The 20,519-nt window shown below is 45.1% G+C and overlaps 1 protein-coding gene across 1 annotated transcript in view; it reads left to right on the forward strand.

Annotated features, from left to right (window-relative positions):
- The first annotated feature begins 307 nt into the window (after positions 1-307).
- The window catches only part of LOC112632491, a 43,228-nt gene continuing 23,016 nt past the window's right edge, over positions 308-20,519 (forward strand). The window contains exons 1-2 of the mRNA XM_025398147.1: positions 308-343; positions 1,610-1,651. Of these exons, the coding sequence (XP_025253932.1) occupies positions 308-343; positions 1,610-1,651 (78 nt within the window). The remainder of the gene's footprint in view (positions 344-1,609; positions 1,652-20,519) is intronic.

Genomic DNA, 20,519 nt, shown 5'->3' on the forward strand with positions numbered 1-20,519 from the left:
AAGGAGTTCCGCCTGCAAATCACAAGGGTACATAAATGATGCTACAGTCATCTTGGAATAGACAGACCTGGCTGGAATCCTAGCTTTGCCCCTTACTTGCTGCATGACCTTGAGTCAGTCACTTGACCTCTCTGAGCTGTCTGCATCATCTCGCCAATGGGAATGGGAATTAGGAGATTAGGAGCCCATGCTGTGCCACTGATTTGCTCTGTGTCTTGGTGAGCCCCTCCCCTTCTCTGGTCCCCAAACCTGGTGACAGATTGGGATCTCTCATTCCAGCCTCTCCTGGATCATCTCTGAAAGGGACATGACAACTTACGGATTTCCCACAGCAGAGCCCAAGGTATGCTTCTCCTCCCACAAGGCTCGATCGAGGCAAGGAATCTAGGAGCACTGGCAGGCCCCATAACCCAGAAATAGCAAGCCAGTTGGTGGGCGGCTGACCTTGGGGCTCAGGGCCTGAGCTAAGGCCTGTTACTTGGCAACAGCAAGCATCACACACCGTGGGCAGCAAGGGCTCTGGTGGTGACCCACGCCTCCAGCCCAGCCCAGATCTGCCTGCGTGCTGGAGAGGGCTGGCGAGCGTCCTTGGAGGCTTGGAAGCAAAGCTTCTGTCTGCAGGAGCACTTGCCGGTGATCCTCCCAACCTCCAGCCTTCTAGCACCTGCTGGAGGGGCCAGCGACTGTGTACTTATTATTATCTTTAATCCTGATGACAACTCCGCAAATAAGGTCATCCTGCCCTCTTTATAGGTCAGGGAACGGAGACAGCCTGGTGAACATCTTGCCAGGATCGGGTGTTGAGTCTGTAGCACAGCCCCTCCACTGTGGCTGGAAGAGGGGTGGAGGGTCTATAGCTCCTAGCTAGGGTTCAGAGCGGGTTCAGTGGGAATTGGAAGGTGAGCAGAAAGTGACTGGAAGCAGTGTTTGTGGGCCTGATACCCCCTGAGTCCTGGTGATATAAGGACTGCAAGTCCGGGGTGTGACCGCAATGGTGGTGGTGGTCCCAGAGGTGAAGTTTTCAAGGCCCTGAGCTCCCTGCTGTGGGATGGGCCTGCACGGCACCTGGGCCGTGGCTTGGGGAGGCAGGCCTTTTGGTGAACCCCCTCAGGATCATGGGCCTGGAAGCACTAAGTCTCTGGATGCTGATCTTATTTCTTCAGACACCACCACATCCAACACCATGACAACCCAGCTTGGATCCTTAGGGAGTGCTTCAGAGTATTGAACAAAAACCCCAGCACTGTGTATTGCACAAACCTCAGGCTCAAGCCTGCATATCTCTGCTTGCTGTCTGTAGGGGATGCTTCACAAATGAGTCCCCCTTTCTGGGTGTTATGAGAATTTCTCATGAGATACCTATCCTTCTGTTATTACTTGTATTATTCCACAGTTGAGGCCACTGAGATTCAGAGACCTTAAGTGACTTACTGAAGTTCACACAGCTGGAAAGGGCAGGGCTGAGATTCAAGGTTATTTATTCCATCATCTATTGCTGCATAACAGACCCACAATATAATGACTAACACAGGAACACATACTGTGTGCATACATGTACAATTTGGGTAGGGCTTGGCAGATAGCTCATCTCTGCTTCTTTTGGCATTAGTTGGGCATGGAGTTTTCTGAAGGCTCCTTCACTGTGTGTTGGGTGAGTGGTCTCACTGTCCCCTGCGACCTTAGCTGAGTGCCTCTCTATAGGGTCTGGGTTCCTTCCTCACAACATGCTACCTGTCTCCCATCAAGGATTGAATGAGTCAAGAAGAAAGCATTAAGCCAGGTGCAGTGTTTCACACCTGTAATCCCAGTACTTTGGGAGGCCGAGACAGGAGGATCGCTTGAGCCTGGGAGTTTGAGACCAGCCCGGGCAACATAATGAGACCCCATCTCTAACAACAACAACAACAACAACAAAAATAGCCACAGTGCTCTATGATTGCAAGGCAAGCAGGCAGGCAGACAGGCAGGCAGGAAAGAAGAAAGGAAGGGAGGGAGGGTGGGAGAGAGGAAGGGCAGACAAAGAGCTGCCTGGAACTGAAAAGTCCCCATATAGGATCCAAGCAGAATGTTCAGTTCCTGAGTCCTGCAGGGCCCTGGTAAGCCTGGAGGTTAGGATGGAACCAGCTGTTTCCAGAACCTCCCTCCAGAAAAGAGGAGGATGGAGAAGGGACTGGCCCTGGAAGTCCTGAACTGGTCAGGTCGGGGAGCCAAACCACAGAAGTTTCAGGCAGAAATCAGCCTTTCCAATGCCAGACTGCCCCTGACACAGCTGTTCCCCTTAGAAGTCTTGGTTCAGGCCAAGAATCAGGAGCAGTCCTGCTTCCACCTCTCGCCCCCACTGTCAGCATTGCCACCTCCCAAATGTGCTGCGTCCACACACTTCCTCAGCCCCCATGGTCACACGGCAGCTCTGGCCTGGACTGGTGCAGTAGCCTCCTCACTGTCACTGGCCCAATTCTAACACATTCCCACTCAACAGCCAGAGATCTTTTGAAAGTGCAAATCAAACATCACATCACATCACTTGGCTGTTCAAACATCTGAGGACTTCCTGTCCTTAGAATTAAATTTGAACTCAGGAAACAAAAACAGGCCGGGCGCGGTGGCTCACACCTGTAATCCCAGCAAGCTGGGAGGCCGAGGCAGGTGGCTCACTGGAGATCAGGAGTTCGAGACTAGCCTGGCCAACATGGTGAAACCCCGTCTCTACTAAAAACACAAAAAATTAGCATGATGGTGTGCTCCTGTAATCCCAGCTACTCAGGAGACTGAGACAGGAGAATCGCTTGAACCTGAGAGATGGAGGTTGCAGCGAGCCAGGATTGCACCACTGCACTCCAGCCTGGGTGACAGAGCGAGAGTCCGAGACAGAGAGAGAGAGAGAGAGAAAAGAAAGAAGGAAGGAAAGAAGGAAGGAAGGAAGGAAGGAAGGGGAAAGAAAGAGGAGAGAGAGAAAGAAAGAAAAGAAAGAGAAAGAAAGAAAATAAAGAATTAAAAAAGAAGAAAAAAGAATTAAATTCGAACTCTTCAAACTCAAACTCTTACAAGACAGTGCTACATCTCACCTTTGCCCTCCCTGCTCCCTCTGCCTGGAACCATCTCCTACATCTATCTGTGCTTGGCTGGTTCCCTCTTGTCCTTTTGGTCTCAGTATGGAGGTCGCCTTCTTGGAGAGGTGCTCTGACCACGTGGTTCAAATCAGTCCCGACCCCCACCTTAGATATTTATTATCTGGTGACATCACTTTATTTATTTATTTGTTTGTTTGTTTATTTGCTTGCTTGCTTTTTTCTTTGCTCCCCTCTACGGGGCCCTGGTCTCTTGAGCTATGTCCCAAGTATCTGGGTCAGGGCTTGGCACAGAGTAGACACACAATAAGCAGAGTGAGAGTCGAATGAACACACACATACCTCACTTGGAGTGCTCTCACCCATGTGCACTCAATCATATGCTGAGACCCTCTGTCACACTTGCAATCACAGACACACACTTCTCCACCCCTAGACACATCCTTCCCGGGAGCTCCGAGATGCGTGAGCGCCTGTAACCAGGGATGCTGCCGCCCCCTCCTGGAAAGATTGGGAAAGTACAGCCAGAGTCTTTCTGGGAAACCACTCCAATGCTAATAACCTCAGGCTAATCCTAACTCCCCTTCCTTGCAGATAGCTGTCCCTTCCCAGGCAGGGTCTTCAGATCATTTCTGATATTTGGCCTAGGGCCTGGGCTGTATGTTCTAACCAGGTGCGAAGGAAGGAAGGGAGGGGAGGGAAGGGGAGGGGAAGGGAGAAAAGAGGAGGGGAGGGGAGGAAACCGTGACGCAGGTGAGTAAGAGCATTCACCTCTTTCCCTCTCCAAGGCTCAGTTTCAGGATCATTGTCACAGTTCTGAAACGAATTATTTGCAATAATTGTTTGTACATTCATAGGTTGGAACAAGGTATGAAGGGCCTTGAATGCCAGAATGAAGCCTTGGATTTTATCCTGCAGTTGTTGGGAGCACTAAGAGTTTTTGAGCAAGAGAAGGACAGGATCAGAATTGTGCTTTGGAAACATGTACCAGCCGGTGTGCATTCATGCATTCACTCATTCATTCATTCATTCATTCATCTAACCAAAATGTGCCTTAAACATCTGTTGCATGCCAGGCCCTGGGAATGCAGCAGTGACCAGAGGTGCTGTTGGCCTTCATGGAGCTCATGGTCTCCAGTGACATGTGTGGGAGTGGACACTTGGACACAGAGGAGGCATCACCCCAGTCCTAGGCAAGGTGAGTCCTGGGGCAACATAAGCCTCACATAGGTGCCTCAACTTCTGCCCTGTATGTAGACAGAGCAGGGTAGGAGTCAGCTAAGCCACTGATTTAAGTACAGACCCTGGGGCAGGGGCAAGCCTGTTGGTCCTCAGCTCCCATTCTAGGTCGTGAGAGGCCAACTTGACCAACGCAGGAGCTGTATCTGTTGATCCCCCTCCCCAGTCAAATAGATGCAAATAACATGCAAGAGGTCCGAATTTAAAATATGCTGGTGTTAAATAAATGTATTATGGTCTGCCTGCTGCAATTATAGTCAAACTCAACATGTAGGATGTGACCCACATGAAATACTGAGCCGATTTTAGTATCAAACAGCATACTCACTTTGGAGACAAGAAGAGGCAGAGACCCAGGGACGCACCATATGGAGAGATGCATACACAGGCAGGTGTTCGTGAATTTACTGCATTCAGGAAGTGAGAAGAAAAAAGAGACAGATTTCATTTTCAGCCAGGCCTGGAGTTGTGATCCTTCCTTTGAAGGAACATGGACAAGGAGCTAGAAGTCCTAGGTACTAGTCCCCACCATGGCCACTTGGTAGGTGTGTCAATTCTAACTAGCCACTGTATTCTCATCTGTACAATGGGTCCAATGACAGCGAAGCATGAAGGAGACCATGGAGGCGTCTTAGGTTGGGATCTCCAGAAGTTGACCTTGAACCAAGGATTCCTGTGAAAATGACTCACTGTGTGGGAAGTATTTCCAGGAACAGCTGTTGGAGGCAGGGGAAGTAGGCAGGGCCAGCAAGGGTGTGTTATCGCCAAGCCCCACCAGGTCAGTCCTGCAAAGGAGGTGGCTTAGGTCATACCTCAGAGTTGGCCCATTTGGGGGGCAAAGGAGCTGGGGTATTTATACTCCTGTGCTCATCAGTAATTAGAGGGAGTAAATTCCCCTCTGGAGGGCATACCTTTCTAGGCACTTCCATACATGCAGGCAAAGCTGGGTCCAGCAGGCTACGAACTGTCCTCTGAGAGACACAGGTGCTGGCTGCTGGGAGTGAGAGCATCATGGGAGCTACTCTCCCCTTACACAATATGGGACCCAAGGGATGGTCTACTCTAGGACAGGAAGTGCTTTGTAAACTGTGAAGTGCGGTACTGGGATTGAGGAGGGTCCTCATCTGGAACTTCCTGGAGCTCACTGATGTGTCTCAGGCAAGTTGTCTCTCATCGTGGGTCTATTTCTTCCCGGGTAATTGAAGGCAACAACACACACGGATTGTCATGGGTGGAGGGGTGTGATGAAATGGTAACCACTCTGGTGGTGAGGCTGTGGAGAGGCGTGCACCTTTATGCACTGCTGGTGGGAGTGTAAATTGGTGTAACCTTCTATGGAGGGCAATGTGGCAATGTCTATCAGATTACAAATTCACAAATCCTTCAACCCAGCAGTTGTATTCATAGGATTTTGTCCTACAATAGATACTCACACACGAAACAACAAGACAAGCTTATCCGCTGCAGCTTTGTTTGTAATAGCAAATAAATGAAAACAACCTAATTGTTAAATAAATTATACATACTCATGAAATGAAATATCCTACAATAATAATAACAGTAAAAAGGAGAATGAGGAAGTGGCCTCTGTACTGTTACTGGATGATCTCCAAGCCCTACAGTTAAGTTATAAAAAAGCAAGATAAAGAACTACATATGATATTTCTTTAACAAATTCTTCTACAGCCAGGTATTGTCTTAGGTGCTTTACAAATATGAATTCACTTAGTCCTCCTGACATTCCTGAGATAAATATTACTATGTCCATTTTACAGATGTGAAAACTGAGGCACACGTTAAGTAATTTTTTAAAAAAATAGGTGTGCACCACCATGCCCAGCTAATTAAAAAACATATATATATATAGTACATATGGGATCTTGCTATGTTACCAGAGCTGATCTTGAACTCCTGGGCTTAAGCTATCCTCCTGCCTCCCATTGTATCATTCTTATGCCTTTCCGTCCTCACAGCTTAGCTCCCACTATGAGTGAGAACATACGATGTTTGGTTTTCCATTCCTCAGTTACTTCACTTACAATAACGGTCTCCAACTCCATCCAGGTTGCTGCAAAGGACCTGTGCCTTTGTTTTACTAGGTTGTATTTCCTCTCTGTAGCTGAAGATTACTCCTAACTAATCATAACTCCATTTCCCAATGATTGGTTTGAGGAGGGAACGCAGCCCAATTCTGGCCAATGAGATATGAGGGGATGTCTGCTAGGGAACTTCCAGGCAAGATTTTCTCACTGATGAAAAGGGATGTCCGGGGAGGCCATCTCCTCTGCTTCTTGAAGTCACGGTGAAGCTGTGGATGGAGCAGCCACCTAGTGATTGGGAGAGTCCAAGCCTGAAGTCAGAGGCCCACACACTGAGGACGGAGGAATGAGAAGACAGGCATAACCTGGGACCCTACAGTCACTGGGCCACTGAGATAACCAACCCTGGGCGTCTTGATTGGTGTGATGATAGACATCTTTACTGCTGAAGGCAGTGGATCTCAAACTGGAGTGGGTATTAACATCACCCGTTAAAGCACAGGTGGTTGGACTCCACCCCCAGAATTTCTGATTCAGTAGGTAAAGCCAAGAACTGGCCTTTCTAACAAAGTGATGCTGATGCCAGCTGGTCTGGGAACTGCACTTGGAAAACCATCAGTATAAAGCATTTTAAGTTAGAGTTTTCGTTCATTAACAAAGGAAGCAGCCAGGCATGGTAGAGCTCACCTGTAATTTACATGCAGCTGCTCTGGAGGCCAAGGCAGAAGGATCACTTGAGCCCAGGAGTTTGAAGCCAGCTTGGGCAACATAGAGAGACCCCTATCTTTAATTATTTAAAAAGCCAGAGGCATCCTGTGACCTTGAGTGATGTGCCTTTCAAATCCTCTGGAGTAAGGGGTGCCAGGGTTTGGGAATCAGAGCACCAGAACAGGGGCCAGGAGCCCAGGATTCTCCAACCCTCCTTGTGACCTTGTGCAATTCATTTCTTCTCTGCAGGGTCTGCTCCCATCTGTCATGGGAAGAAGGTCAGATGAGACCACAGCTAACTTTCCTTCTGGCTCTGACACTCTATGTACCAGGATTCTCCAGAATGGAATGTCTGACCTTGGGGATTCTAGCAGGATCAAGTCAGGTCCCCTTCATCATCCCCTCTCTCCCTCTCATGCCCCGGGAGGCTTCCACTCCTGCAGCTTCAGGCACTGGAAGGCAGAGTCCAGTTCCACAGTCATTTTTAACATATTAAAGTTCTGGACAGAAAGCTCATTTGAAGCCTGTGTTTTTGCCGGGAGAAGAGGAGCCAGAGCCAAGCCTCTCCCCACGGGGGTTTCATCTCCCCGGCTTGAGCAGAAATGCGTTGTCACAAGCCAGCATCCGAGAGGCACGGTGCCCAGGCCTGTGGGACCACTCCCTAGGGGTTCTGAATATGAAGTCTAAACAGACTTTGGCAGTTTCTGCCTCTGTATTCAATCAACCTCTGAGTACTGTCTTCCACCCACTAAGTGTCATTCAAATCTGCCAGGCTCACTATCTCTTTGCTCCAGATTCCTGGAACAGGCTCAAACAGGTCTCGCTGCCACCGGCCTTGCCCCCTGTGCCCTCCTGCCCCACTCCTAACACCTGATATGGCCTTTGGATAAAGTCTAGACTCCTGAGCGTGGGAGACCCACAAGGCCCTTCAGTCTGGCCCCTGCCACCTTCTGTGGCATCCTGTACCCTCTGTGCTCCAACCGAACCAAAGTACTACAGTTTCTGGAACACACTGGGCTCCCTTTCATCTCTGAGCCTTTACACATGCTGTGTCCCCTGCATGGAACACAGAGCTCTGCAGCTTACCTCCCTTCAAGCAGCACCCCCAGGTCTCAGTGGGGATATCATTCCAGGCAGGACCAGATACATGATTTGTGGGACTTAGTGCAAAATGAAAACGTTCAAAATTATTCGGAATTTCCAGATGGCAACAGCAAAGCATTAAAGCAAGTTTAGAGGCTGGGTTTGGTGGCACACGCCTGTAATCCCAGCTATTCAGGAGGCTGAGGCAGGAGAATCACTTGAACCTGGGAGGTGGAGGTTGCAGTGAGCTGAGATCGCACCACTGCATTCCAGCCTGGGTGACAGAGTGAGACTCCATCTCAAAAAAATAAAAATAAAAATAAAAACCAAGTTTAGGTCTCTTCCAAGGGTGGGACCCGCGTGACCACACAGGTCATATGCCCACCAAGCCAGCCCTGCTCCAGGCTGTCGCCCCAGAGCGTCCACCCATGGCCTCCTCTGTGCCCCCACAGCCCTCTGCGTGTCCTCGTCTCAGTACTGATTGCCTGCAGTGGGTTTGTCTATTTTTCTCCTCCCGCTAGATGATGAATACCACGGGGTAGGACTCCCTTCTGTCTTGTTCCAGGTATGTCCTGGATGCCTGGCAAAGAGCTGGCAAAGTAGGCACTTCAAAACTATTTGTTGAATTGCCATTCAATGCGTAAACAATCTGTTCAACAAATGTTTTTCCAGAGCCTCTGATGTGCCAGGCACAATCCTAGGTGCTTGGACTACATCAGTGAACCAGAGTCCCTCGCTCCTAAGCGTGTACATTCCAGTAGGGAAGACACACAGTACACGCTTTGCAGTGGGTTCTCTCAGAAGCAGATCCTGAGGCTAGGATTTGAGCATAAGTAGATTGTTTGAGAGGGACAGGAAGCACCTGGTTCTCAGGCCTTCAGACTTGGATTGGAACTAACTACGCCACCAGTTTTCCTGGGCCTCCTCCAGCTTGCAAACAGCAGATAGCGGGACTTGTCCGCCTCCATAATCACATGAGCCAATCCCTCATAATAAACCATTTTCTATCTTTCTATATCTATGTGTAGATATCCCTTTGCTTCTGTTTCTCTGGAGAACATCGACTGCTACAGGGCTGGCGTCTCACCTGCGGAGCCAGGGGAATGGTGGTATCTATCCAGCACCTTTTGTTCTTTAGCAGCTCCTGCAGCTGGAGGAAGTCCTCAGGCAGAGTCAGCAGTGCTGCCGTGAGCAGCTATGGGTGGAGAGAAAGGTGGAAGGGCACTGAGGGATGCAGGAGTGCCAGAAATACACTAAAAATGAAGTGGGTCCTAGTGAGGGCTGTAAGTGGAGCACAGTGACGGGGGCTGGGTGTGCATGTGGAGAGGGGTCTCAGAATGCACTTGACCTGGAACTGGCCTCTCAGACCTCAGTCCACCCACAGCTCTTGGCAGCAGCCAGTGCCCCCGACACTCAGCCCCTAACCTACCTGCACTCCTGCCCCACCTCAGCCCCTGGTCTCATGCCGTGGTATTTAGCCTTTAATTCTAGCCTTAAATTACAATTTCACAGACACTGATGGCATGAGAGATGAATACCCAGATTGCCAGAGACTTTTAATTTGCTGCTGACAGTCCCTCCATTGGCCCTGCCCATCTAGGAGAGTTCCATCACCCCTCCCTCGAGTCTGATGACCTGGAGCAGCCTCCTGCTGTCCTGGTGTGGAGGAGGGTGCTAACTGCGGTGATATCAGCGGAGCCTCCGCTTCCGCAGAGGGTATGCATGCCTGGGACACAGAGACCAGCTGCCCCAGTGAAATAACATTTGTCTTGATTTTGCCTTGATCTGCCGTCCTCGCACAAACGGGATTCTGAGGTTCAGTACAGCTGATGCACAAGGCCAGGTTCCAATTTGCTTCTGTGAGGACTGAGTCACCCACTTTGAGCTGGAACATCCCCCCTGCCACTGCCCCACACAATCACTCGCAAAAGGAAAATAATGCCCGCTCACCTGGATAGCATGCATCACACATATCTGATTGTTTCCTATGTCTTTTCACATCTATGATCTTGTTTGCCCCCCAAACCAGCCTACAGTTTTACTGGAAGAAGTGTTAATATTCAGGCCATTAAGACAAGGTTGCCCAGCTAGTAAGTATTGGGCAAGTCTAGAACCTAAATTTCCTGAGCCTTTATTCAATGCCTTCTCCATGACACCAAGCTGTGTCTGCCTTCTGTGGGTCCCCTAGTACGGATAAGATCTTGGAGAAGCAGTTTTTAAATATTTTTGAATTGAAATATAACATAGATGATAAACATTACAGCTCTATGAATTTCACAGAATGAGCACACTCATATATCCAGCATCCAATACCCAGGCCAAGAAACAGACCATGTCCTCCAGAAGCTCTAAACCTTGGCTACCACTCGTCACTATTCATGGGCAAGTACTTTTACTTCCAGTCTTACCTTTTAGCCACATCTTTATCCCCAAGGTATAACCCTTCAAGAATTTCCATTCTTGGTGGGGGAAGAGCAAAACAGTTTCTGAGTGGATACAGTTTAATGATCAGAGCTCTAGACTGTGAGTCAGGAGGCTGGGTTCTCTCGTAACTTGGTTCCACACTCACTGTGTGACTCTGGGCATGTCATCTCTCTTCCCCAGACCTCAATTTCCCCATCAAAAAAAAAAAAAAACTCAATGATTTCCTCTGGCCTCTCTGCTTAGAACTGGAGCTGGAACCCCTCTTTGTGGGCCTGAAGTTTTAGGTTTTCTATGGGACCCCGGCTTTCTGCAGCAGCTGATGGCCTAACCACAGTCCATACTGACCCCTAGTAACTGGCCTCTATGGTCCCTGTGGGGCTGGGCTCAGCATATGCTCGTCCCCTTTGGAAGTTGCTAATAGAAGTCCATAATGGGCGTGTGTTCTGTTTAGGATGAGAACTGCTAATGCCTTTTCGGGATGGGCCAGTCCCCCATAATTGCCAACACCTGCAAACTTTTCCTGAGTGCTTACTGTGTCCTAGGAACTCTGCCAAGGGCTTTACATACATATCTCATTTCATTTCCCAACAGTCTGATGAATAGGTATCATTCTTATCTCTTGTATATAGGCTAGGGACCCCTTTGCAAGTAAAAGAGTGTCTTCTTTAAAACAGGATATTTAATTGTATAATCATACAATGAAGCCTGAAGGAGGGCTGTTCTACACTGTTGCAACAGCTCAAGAAAGGTGTCATCTCTAGCCAGACTTTTTCTGTTTTGCTCTTAACCAGCCTTGTCTGTTGTGCTCAACTGCAAATGGCCCCATCAAAACAGAATCTATTTCTCCATCTTCTGGACCCAGGCTGGCTATATGACTGTCTTTGATCAGTAGAACGCAATGGAAGTGAGGGTATAAATGTTCTAAGCCTAAGTCTCCACTCTTGTCCTCTTGAAGTGCTGCTGCCGTGTGAACAAGCCTGCGTCAACCTCCACCTCATGGAGGGAGACTCAGCCATTCCATTGGACACCCCAGACATAAACAGGATCCCAGGCAATACCTGTGGAGCAGAGGTGAGTCATCCCAACTGAATCCAGCCCAAATTTCTGACCCACAGAATCCTGAGCAATAAATGTTATTTTAAGCGACTACATTTTGGAATATTTTGTTAGCAAAAGCTAACTGATACGGCTGTGTTGGCTTTTTGTCCTCAGGTTTGTTGTCTGTCTCATGGTTGCAAAATAGCTGCTGTCATTTCATAAAACCAAAGTCAAAGAAGGAAGAAGGGGATGGATCAAAAAGGAAGTGTTTTCTTGCAATGCTCCTCACTTTTATTGGTAATTTTTTTTTTTTTTTTTTTTTTTTTTTTTAAGACAGAGTCTTGCTCTGTCACCCAGGCTGGAGTGCAGTGGTGCCAATTCAGCTCACTGCAGCCTCCACCTCCTGGGGTTCAAGTAATTCTCCTGCTTCAGTCTCCAGAGTAGCTGGGACTACAGGCATGCACCACCTCACCCTGCTGATTTTTGTATTTTTTAAGTAGAGACAGGGTTTCACCATGTTGGTCAGGCTGATCTCAAACTCCTGACCTCAAGTGATCCACTGGTCTCGGCCTCCCAAAGTGCTGGGGTTATAGGCCTGAGCCACCACGCCCAGCCGAAATGAAAATCTTAGTAGCCTGCATGCTCCCAGATAACTCTCTGGAGCTTGGTTTTAAGCTCACTAGGCTGTCATATTTAAGCAATGTGACCCCCTTCCACCCAACATAGCTGATTAGATCCTTGATCCTGGCTGAACAAATCTCTTTCCTGGGAATATTGACTTGGGATAAACAGCTTAGTTTGGGCTGGTCTCTTCAGTGGAGGAGCTATTATATAAAAGCATTACAGCCCTTGGTGGTCGTGGCACAGAAGCAGAGAAAGCCAGTTTGCATTGAAGGAAGGGTACAGCAGAACGAAGTGAGTGACAGTCTCTTGCAGACCCTCTGGGTCCCAGGTCTGGGCTCTACCTTTGTCCTTGGAGCATTAGGAAAAACAGCTGTGCCACTATATACTTTTTTCCCTTAAGCTAAAGTTGGGTGGGGGTTGGGGGGCAAGATCTCTGTTATTTGCAACCAAAAATCCTAACTCTTGTAATGGGATTCTCTAAGACTCAGGGTTGAAACTCAAAGGCAAAAGGGCTCAAAGTTAGGCAGGTCTGGGTGCAGGGGGACCTTCTCACACCTATCTTAGGATTCCTGAGAAATCTGGTGAGATGGTGGACATGGAAGCCTTGTATGAGATTATATATGAACTCATACTCATTTATACATGCTCACTGCACATAAAAAGAAGATGAAACTCTCCATCTCAGGATGTATATACATAAAGAAGGTCATGGTGAAGGGGAGGTGTGATAAGACTTTATGATTGGCTGAGCTTTGTCTCAAATATCAAAGTCCCAAGACTTTATGATTGGCTGTTACTCATTTGTTTTCTTTTCTTTGGCTGAAGGAGCATAGGGTGGTGATAGTGGGGAGGATGGAGCAGAATGAGAGACATTGGAAGGGATTCAGTGTGGAACAGAGACACCACTTGGGAAAGCAGGTGCCCAAAGCTGGAACTGACATAGAGGGCATCAGCCATCTTCCAACCCAACCCTGGAAATTCAAGGATACCTTGAGGAAATCTTCAGTCAAGTGTTCTAGCCAATCATATTTAGATTTTGAGAGGCAAGGAGGCCCCAGCTCACACAGGGGTTGGATAAGAATATAGAAGATTGCAACTCCAAGCACTAATCCCTAAGCATAGCTGCAGCAGCATCTGAAGAAGACAGTTGCTCAAAGCTAGCTAAGGGTGGCCTTGTGACCCACTTCTGGCTAATGAAACCTAAAGAAAAGTCTGCCAAGTTGGATGCAGGGTGAGGGTGGGGGTTCTTGAAGTTTTTTTTTTTTTTTTTTCTCTCCTTCTGTCTTGAACACAGACATGATGGTTGGTGTGGTGGCAGCCATCTCTTTACCATGAGTGAAAGGTCAAGAGAATCAGTCATATCTCCTAACATAGTTGAGTTGCTGAACCAAAACTAGCAGCCATCTGCCTCTGGCCTCTTATATTAGAAAAACAAACCCCTATTGGTTTAGAACCAATACAGTTAGCTTTTCCGTTTCTTGCACTGAACACTTTTCTAACCGGTATAGAGGTGGATGAAGGAAACTGTTCCCAAAGGACTTGGTTTTACTTGTGTTTGAGAATTAAAGACAAATTCAGAGGACAATTTAATCAGATGCCTGGAACCACAGGCTGAGCTCTAGCCCCGGTAGAGAATAGAAAAGAACTGCCAAGTCTCATTACCGAAGGCACAGAACAGCCCTCCAGTGAAGCATCAAAGTTAATGGTGTATCTCAATCTCATCCACTGGCAAATCCAAGGCAGAAAAATGACTCCAGTGATGGATGCCACCACATCAGCTGTTAGCTTGCTATGGCTTTAGTCCCTTAATCACCAACAGCTTCAGGATCCCAGTGGAGAGATGGCTGATCAAACATGAGGTGAGACAGCTGAGAAGGGGTGCAATGGCTCTAGCCTGCGGGAACCAGAGTAGGCTTTCATGGGCAAGAAGAATCCATCAAGAGCAGGTAACTATTGTCCCTATCTTATATGTGTAAGAAAACAGACAAGATGAGAGTTTTAAGAGCTTTGTGTTTAAACTGATTGTTCATCAAACACTTATTAAATACCTACTGTGTACCAGGTCCTATGCTGGGTGTCAGTGAGATGCCCTGAGTTCAGTGAGGACAACAAACTGTGAACGCAAATAACAGCAACATCAACCAAAGGGATCCTGGGAGTCTCGTCAGAGGAAGAAAATGCACTGGTGTCTTGGGGAGGGAAATAACTTGGACTCTGCATTGCTGGTGGATGGGAAGAAGTAACTCAATTCGGCTCCTCAATTACTTTTGGGACATACATGATGTGAGCAAACAAAATTAAAAGGAGAAAGAGGGAAAGAATGGACTTATCCATGGGGACAGGGACTCTGCTCCCGATCAGTCCCTAGCACCTATAACATGCTAAATGAACACACTGATTAGGCATGTGCAGTATTGCAGAGGCACTATGCTGGGTACCTTAGGTATATGGGTGGAGGAGTCATTGCCATTTTTCAGAAAAGAACTGCGACCCAGAGAGGAGAAGTACTGGTCAAGGCCTCGCAGTGAGTGAGTGCCAAGTCAGGATTTGAACCCATTTATGTCTAAATCCAAATCCAGGCTCCATCCGTTGCACTCTGCTGGGTCCTTCTACTAGTCAGGACATGTTCAGAAAATTCAACTAAAATGGAATTAAACAGGAAAGGAGATTTATAGGACCATGTAACTAAAGAGCTTAGGAGTAGATTCAGGTAAGGGTTGATCCAGCAGCTCAGACGATGTCACCAAGGGCCCATTTCCTTTGGCTCTCACAGCATTGTATTGCTTAGCTTCCTCCTCTGGCTCTACACTTGCGCCATCATAAAATAGGTGTTGGTTCTCCTGTGCAGATGATGATTCTCCTATTCTAGACCTCGTATCATCTACAGTATTGACTAAGGGAAGAGAAAGGGCATGCGCTGGTAGGCTTTGTGGGGAAAAAAACAAAAACAAAAACAAAAACAAAACACCTTTCCAGAAATCCTGGCATTTTCTCATATCTCACTGGCTCCAGTGAGTCATGTGCCTATCCCATAAACTGCCCATATCAGTTTATGACTCCTGAGGATGATTTTTATAGATGGATAAAATTATTTTTGATTACTTTAGATTTAATATTAAATGTATTAATGTTAGAAATTATTAGTTCTAAGAAAATCCTAGTTCTTTAAACTTTTAAGTCCAGCTTATAAATCTTACTTTTTTACCTCTAGGTCTAGTAAACTTTAATAATCAAGTTTAAGGAAGCCTTTGCCATTAACTTAAACATTTTTAACTGTATTAATAAATTTAATATAATTGGTTTTCTTTTTAGGTACTTTAATTATCCAACAAATAAAAACCTTTTAGATATTTATTTATTTATTTATTTTTGAGATGGAATCTTGCTCTGCCGCCTAGGCTGGAATGCAGTGGCGTGATCTCGGCTCACTGCAACCTCTGCCTCCCAGGTTCAATCCCGAGTAGCTGAGATTACAGGCATGTGCCAGCACACCCAGCTACTTTTTGTATTTTTTAGTAGAGACAGGGTTTTGCCATGTTGGCCAGGCTGATCTTGAACTCCTGACCTCAGGTGATCCACCCACCTTGGCCTCCCAGAGTGCTGGGATTACAGGGGTGAGCCACTGCACCCGGCCAAAACCTTTTAGATATTTAAATAACGCTTGTAATATATCGACCCTTAAGCCTTCTTAAATGTACCGAATCAGTTTACACACTTAACAAAATTGCTTATACTTTTTAATGTAAAATCATAAATCTAAACCAATTACTCAATTATACATTTCAATTAAAATAATGAGTTAATCTCTTAGATACTCCAGTATGCCCCCAAAATCTTAAATATTACAAGTACTAAAAAAATACTAGATGTGCACAAATTGTTTCCGAACCAAACATAAACAATTCAAGTTGTGGGTATGATTTATTCATTGTTTCTGTGAACAATGCTAAACCTTTTCGGAGTTAGACCCTTCCGCACTTCAAAAACACTTATAGCATCCTTGGCGAGACAGCGTCCTTGTCACAGAGCAAAGCGTACAGATAGACTTAGGAAAGACTGGACTGTGGCCAAAACATGATTCAGGGCTGAGCTGTTGTTGAGACATGCTGAAACGTACTTAGAGTTGCCACAACAGGGACCCCACAAATTCTACAGAGGTTGTGGCAAAGCAGTATTGAGGAATAAGGGGCAATGCTTCAGTCATATAGGATATTGTAGCCCATTATAAGGACTTTAGACCTGAGTAAGAAGGGAAACTTTTGAGGATTCTGAGCAGAGAAGTGATATTCTCCTGATACTAAGGTTGGACATAAGGCCCAATTCTTACCAATGTGAGAGGAATTGTGCCTGAAGATTCTGAGAAAGGTTTTTTCAATCTTAAAAAGAAATACGAGAAAGCAATCTCCTAACACACACCGTTTTATTTTACTCTAGATATTGTCTCATGAAGATTTGATACCTGGAGCCATGGCAGTAATTTTATGACTATGAGGAACTTAGATGAAAATAATCTGACCCTAAATACAGCAAAGATGAAACTTTTAAACAACAGCTCTTTATTGACACATAATTCACATACCATATAATAGACCTACTTCAGTGGTTTTAAGTATATTCACAAAGTTGTGTGACCATTACTCCAGACAATTTTAGAATATTTTCATCACTACAGAAATAATTTACCATGAACAGTAACTTGCCATTTCCTCTCCACTTCCCCAACCCCAGGCAGCCATTAAATTACTTTCTGTCCCCATAGATTTGCCTGTTTTGAACATTTTGTATAATGGAATGATATGACATGTGGCCTTTTCTGGCTGGCTTCTTTCACTTAGCATAATATTTTCAAGTTCATCTATGTTGAAGCTTATATCAGTATTTCATTCCTTTTTATTGCTAAATAAGATTCCATTGTATGGGTATACATTCCTTTTTATTGCTAAATAAGATTCCATTGTATGGGTATATCACATTTTACTTATCCATTAATCACTTGATGGACAGTTAGGTTGTTCCCACTTATTTAGGATTCCAGGTTTATCTCTGGAATTGTTTTCTAAATTTCATTTTTAGATTGTTTGTTGCTGACATATAGAAATACAATTGATTTTTGTATATCTACCTTGTATCCTGCATAGTTGCTGGCTTGTTCATCTATTATAATAGTTTTGAGTGGATTTTAAATGTTTTCTCTATAGAAAATTATGTCATGTGCAGTAAAAATAGTTTTACTTCTTCCTCTCCAAGTTAAATGTCTGTATTTATTTTTCTTGCCTATTTTTTCTGGTTATAACCTCCAGAATAGAAGTGGCAAATATCCTGTGTTCGTTTGCTAAGGATAAAACAAACAAACAAAAAACAACAAAAAAAGAAGTGGCAAATAGAAGTGCTGAGAATGGACACCTTTTTCTTGTTCTTCATCTTAAGGGGAAAGTATTCAGTTTTTCATCATTACGAATGATGGTAAATGTGGAGTTTTGATAGATGCCCTTTATCAAGTTAAGAAAATTCTTTTGTGTTTCTAGCTTGTTGATCTTTTAAAATCATAAAAGTGTTGTATTTTCCCGAATGCTTTTCTGCCTCTGTTGAAATGACCATGTTTTTCTCCTTTATTCTATTAATATTGTATATTACATGAATTGACTTTTGGATGTTAAACCAGCCTTGCGTTCCTGGGATAAATCCCACTTGGTTATGGTTTATAATACTTTCTATATGTTGCTAGACTTGATTTACAGGAATTTTGTTGAAGATTATTGCATCTATATTTATGAGAGATATTGATCTATAGTTTTCTTGTAATGTCTTTGCCTGATTTTAGTATCAGGGTAATATTGGTTTCATAGGAGTTGGGAAGTGTTCTCTCTTTCTGTATTTTTTGAAGAGTTTGTGGGAGATTGATGTTAAGTCTTCCTTAAACATTTGGTAGAGTTTACCAAGCCATCTGGGCCAGAACTTTTCTTTGTGATAAGTTTTCTGATTCAGTATCTTTGCTTATTATAGATCTATCAGGTTTTCTATTTCTTCTTGAGACAGTTTTGGTGGTTGTTTCTTTTTAGGAATCTGTGTGTTTCATCTAGTTTGCCTAATTTATTGGTATATAATTGTTAACAATATTCCTTTTTAGATTTTGTAATATGCCCCCTTTTATTCCTCATTTTAGTAATATGAGTTTTTTTCTCTCTTTGTTTTTTTTTTGATCAATCTAGCTAAAAGTTTATCAATATTGTTCATCTTTCCAAGAACCAGTTTGGGTTTTGTTGGGTTTTTCTCTATTGTTTTTCTATCTATTTCACTTATTTGTACTCTATATTTACTGTTTCTTTCATTTTGTTTCACTTTGCTCTTCTTTTTCTTGTTTCTTAAAGCAGAACGTGGGGTTATTGATTTGAGGTCTTTCTTCTTTTTGAATATACATATTTACAGCTATAAATTTCAACCTGAGTGCTGCTTTAGAGTGTTTTGTTTCTTTTCCACATATTTATATAATTCTTTGCATGTCTCACAATATTTTTTACCTTTCCTATGGTACGGAACAATTTTTTTGAAAAGCGGACATTTTAGATAATATGTTGTAGCAACTCTGAATACCAATTCTCCATGCTCCCACAGATTTGTTGTTTGCTTGTTTATTTGGTTAGTAACATTGCTAGAGCAATCCAGGACTCTATGTATTCAATATTTCTCCCAATATGAAACGACAAGAGAAATAAAGCTTACTTCTATAATAAATATTCTATTCATATTTAAGGAAAGTCTATTTCCCTGCACAGGGTACAGCATCTGATGTTGTTCCTCAGAGAACTCAGCCTTGGGCATGAGCACAGCCTCTCTAGGATGCCATTGGTTTTAGCAGGGCTCTCTTTGACTGTCTTTTTCCTTTATCTCTGTTATGCCCTCTGCCTCTGTCGGTATCATACCTAGATATTAGCCTCTACCAATTGATGGTTGATTGTTCTATTGTTTTCGACAATGCTGTGAGGCAAAGATTGCTCTACAATAGGATTCTGTGAAATTTGGGCCCCTTTACAGGGGTAGTCTTTAAGGCCAGTCTTTGGAGTCTTGTTCTGATCCCAAAAGGGCTCTTCTTAACTGTCTCTTTCCCTGATGCTTCATGTTAAACTACTAGATGGCTTAGGTTTAGCTTCTTTTATTCAACAAGCTACTTGTCTCTTTGTAATTGCTTACCACCAAAAGATCCATTGTTTAATTACCACCAGTTACCTCTCCTTGCCCCACATTCGTATTTTGTTTGTTCATATCATTTGATTTGAATGTCCCTCTACACTCTGTTCACAATAAAGCCGGTTCCCCTGTGGGAGAACATGGAAGCTCTCTGTTCTGAAGGCCTCTCTCTCCCTCTGGACAAAATCTCTACACCACTGCTTCAGAGCTAGGGGTGAAGACAGCAGCCTCTTCCTCTTGCAGCAACATCCAAACTTTACAAGTAGTGTGCTGGTGGTGGTGGTTGTCTCTGGTCTGCTCAGCTTGCCTCTCCTAGGGCAGAACTTCTCCCTTAGGAGCAACATGAAACGAGGGCAACCAGGGTCCCAGTATCTCAGACCGACACGCCTCGGGTAGAACTCCTACCCTGTGAGTGAACGGGGACTGGGTAGAGAAAAGAACTCCAGATCTCTCAGCTGCTCTTGCCTGGAATTTAGCCTCTACAACATGGAGCTAGGGGAATAAGTGTTTCTGGTGACCTGCAATATTCCTGCCCTCAGCTAGGATCTGGGGGAAGAGGAAATGCTATGTTCTTGTCTGCACCCACTTGTGGCAGAGCTTCATTGTGCTGAGCTGGGGGAAGGGGAAGGGAAGAGGCTATGGCTCAGATAACCCAGATTCATGCTATTCTTACTGTGAAATGTTTCTTTATTTGCTATATGTCTTTTTTTTTTTTCTAGAGCAAATGATAGAGTGATGGAGTCTCACTCTGTTGCCCAGGCTGGAGTACAGTGGCACGATCTCGGCTCACTGCAACCTCTGTCTCCCAGGTTCAAGAGATTCTCCTGCCTCAGCCTCCCAAGTAGCTGGGATTACAGGTGTACACCACCACACCCAGCTAATTTTTGTATTTTTAGTAGAGACGGGGTTTCACCATGTTGGCCAGTCTGGTCTCGAACTCTTGACCGCATGTGATTTGCCTGCTTCGGCCTCTCATGGTGCTGGGATTATAGGAGTGAGTCACCGTGCCTGGCCTGTTTGCTAGATATCTTTAAGACAATTTCCAGAGACTATGAATGTTTCTTTTTAAAAATAATTTTTATTAGTTACAGTTTTTTCACCAGGGAAATAT

Source organism: Theropithecus gelada, chromosome 10 (assembly GCF_003255815.1).
Source record: "Theropithecus gelada isolate Dixy chromosome 10, Tgel_1.0, whole genome shotgun sequence".
Taxonomy (NCBI): domain Eukaryota; kingdom Metazoa; phylum Chordata; class Mammalia; order Primates; family Cercopithecidae; genus Theropithecus; species Theropithecus gelada.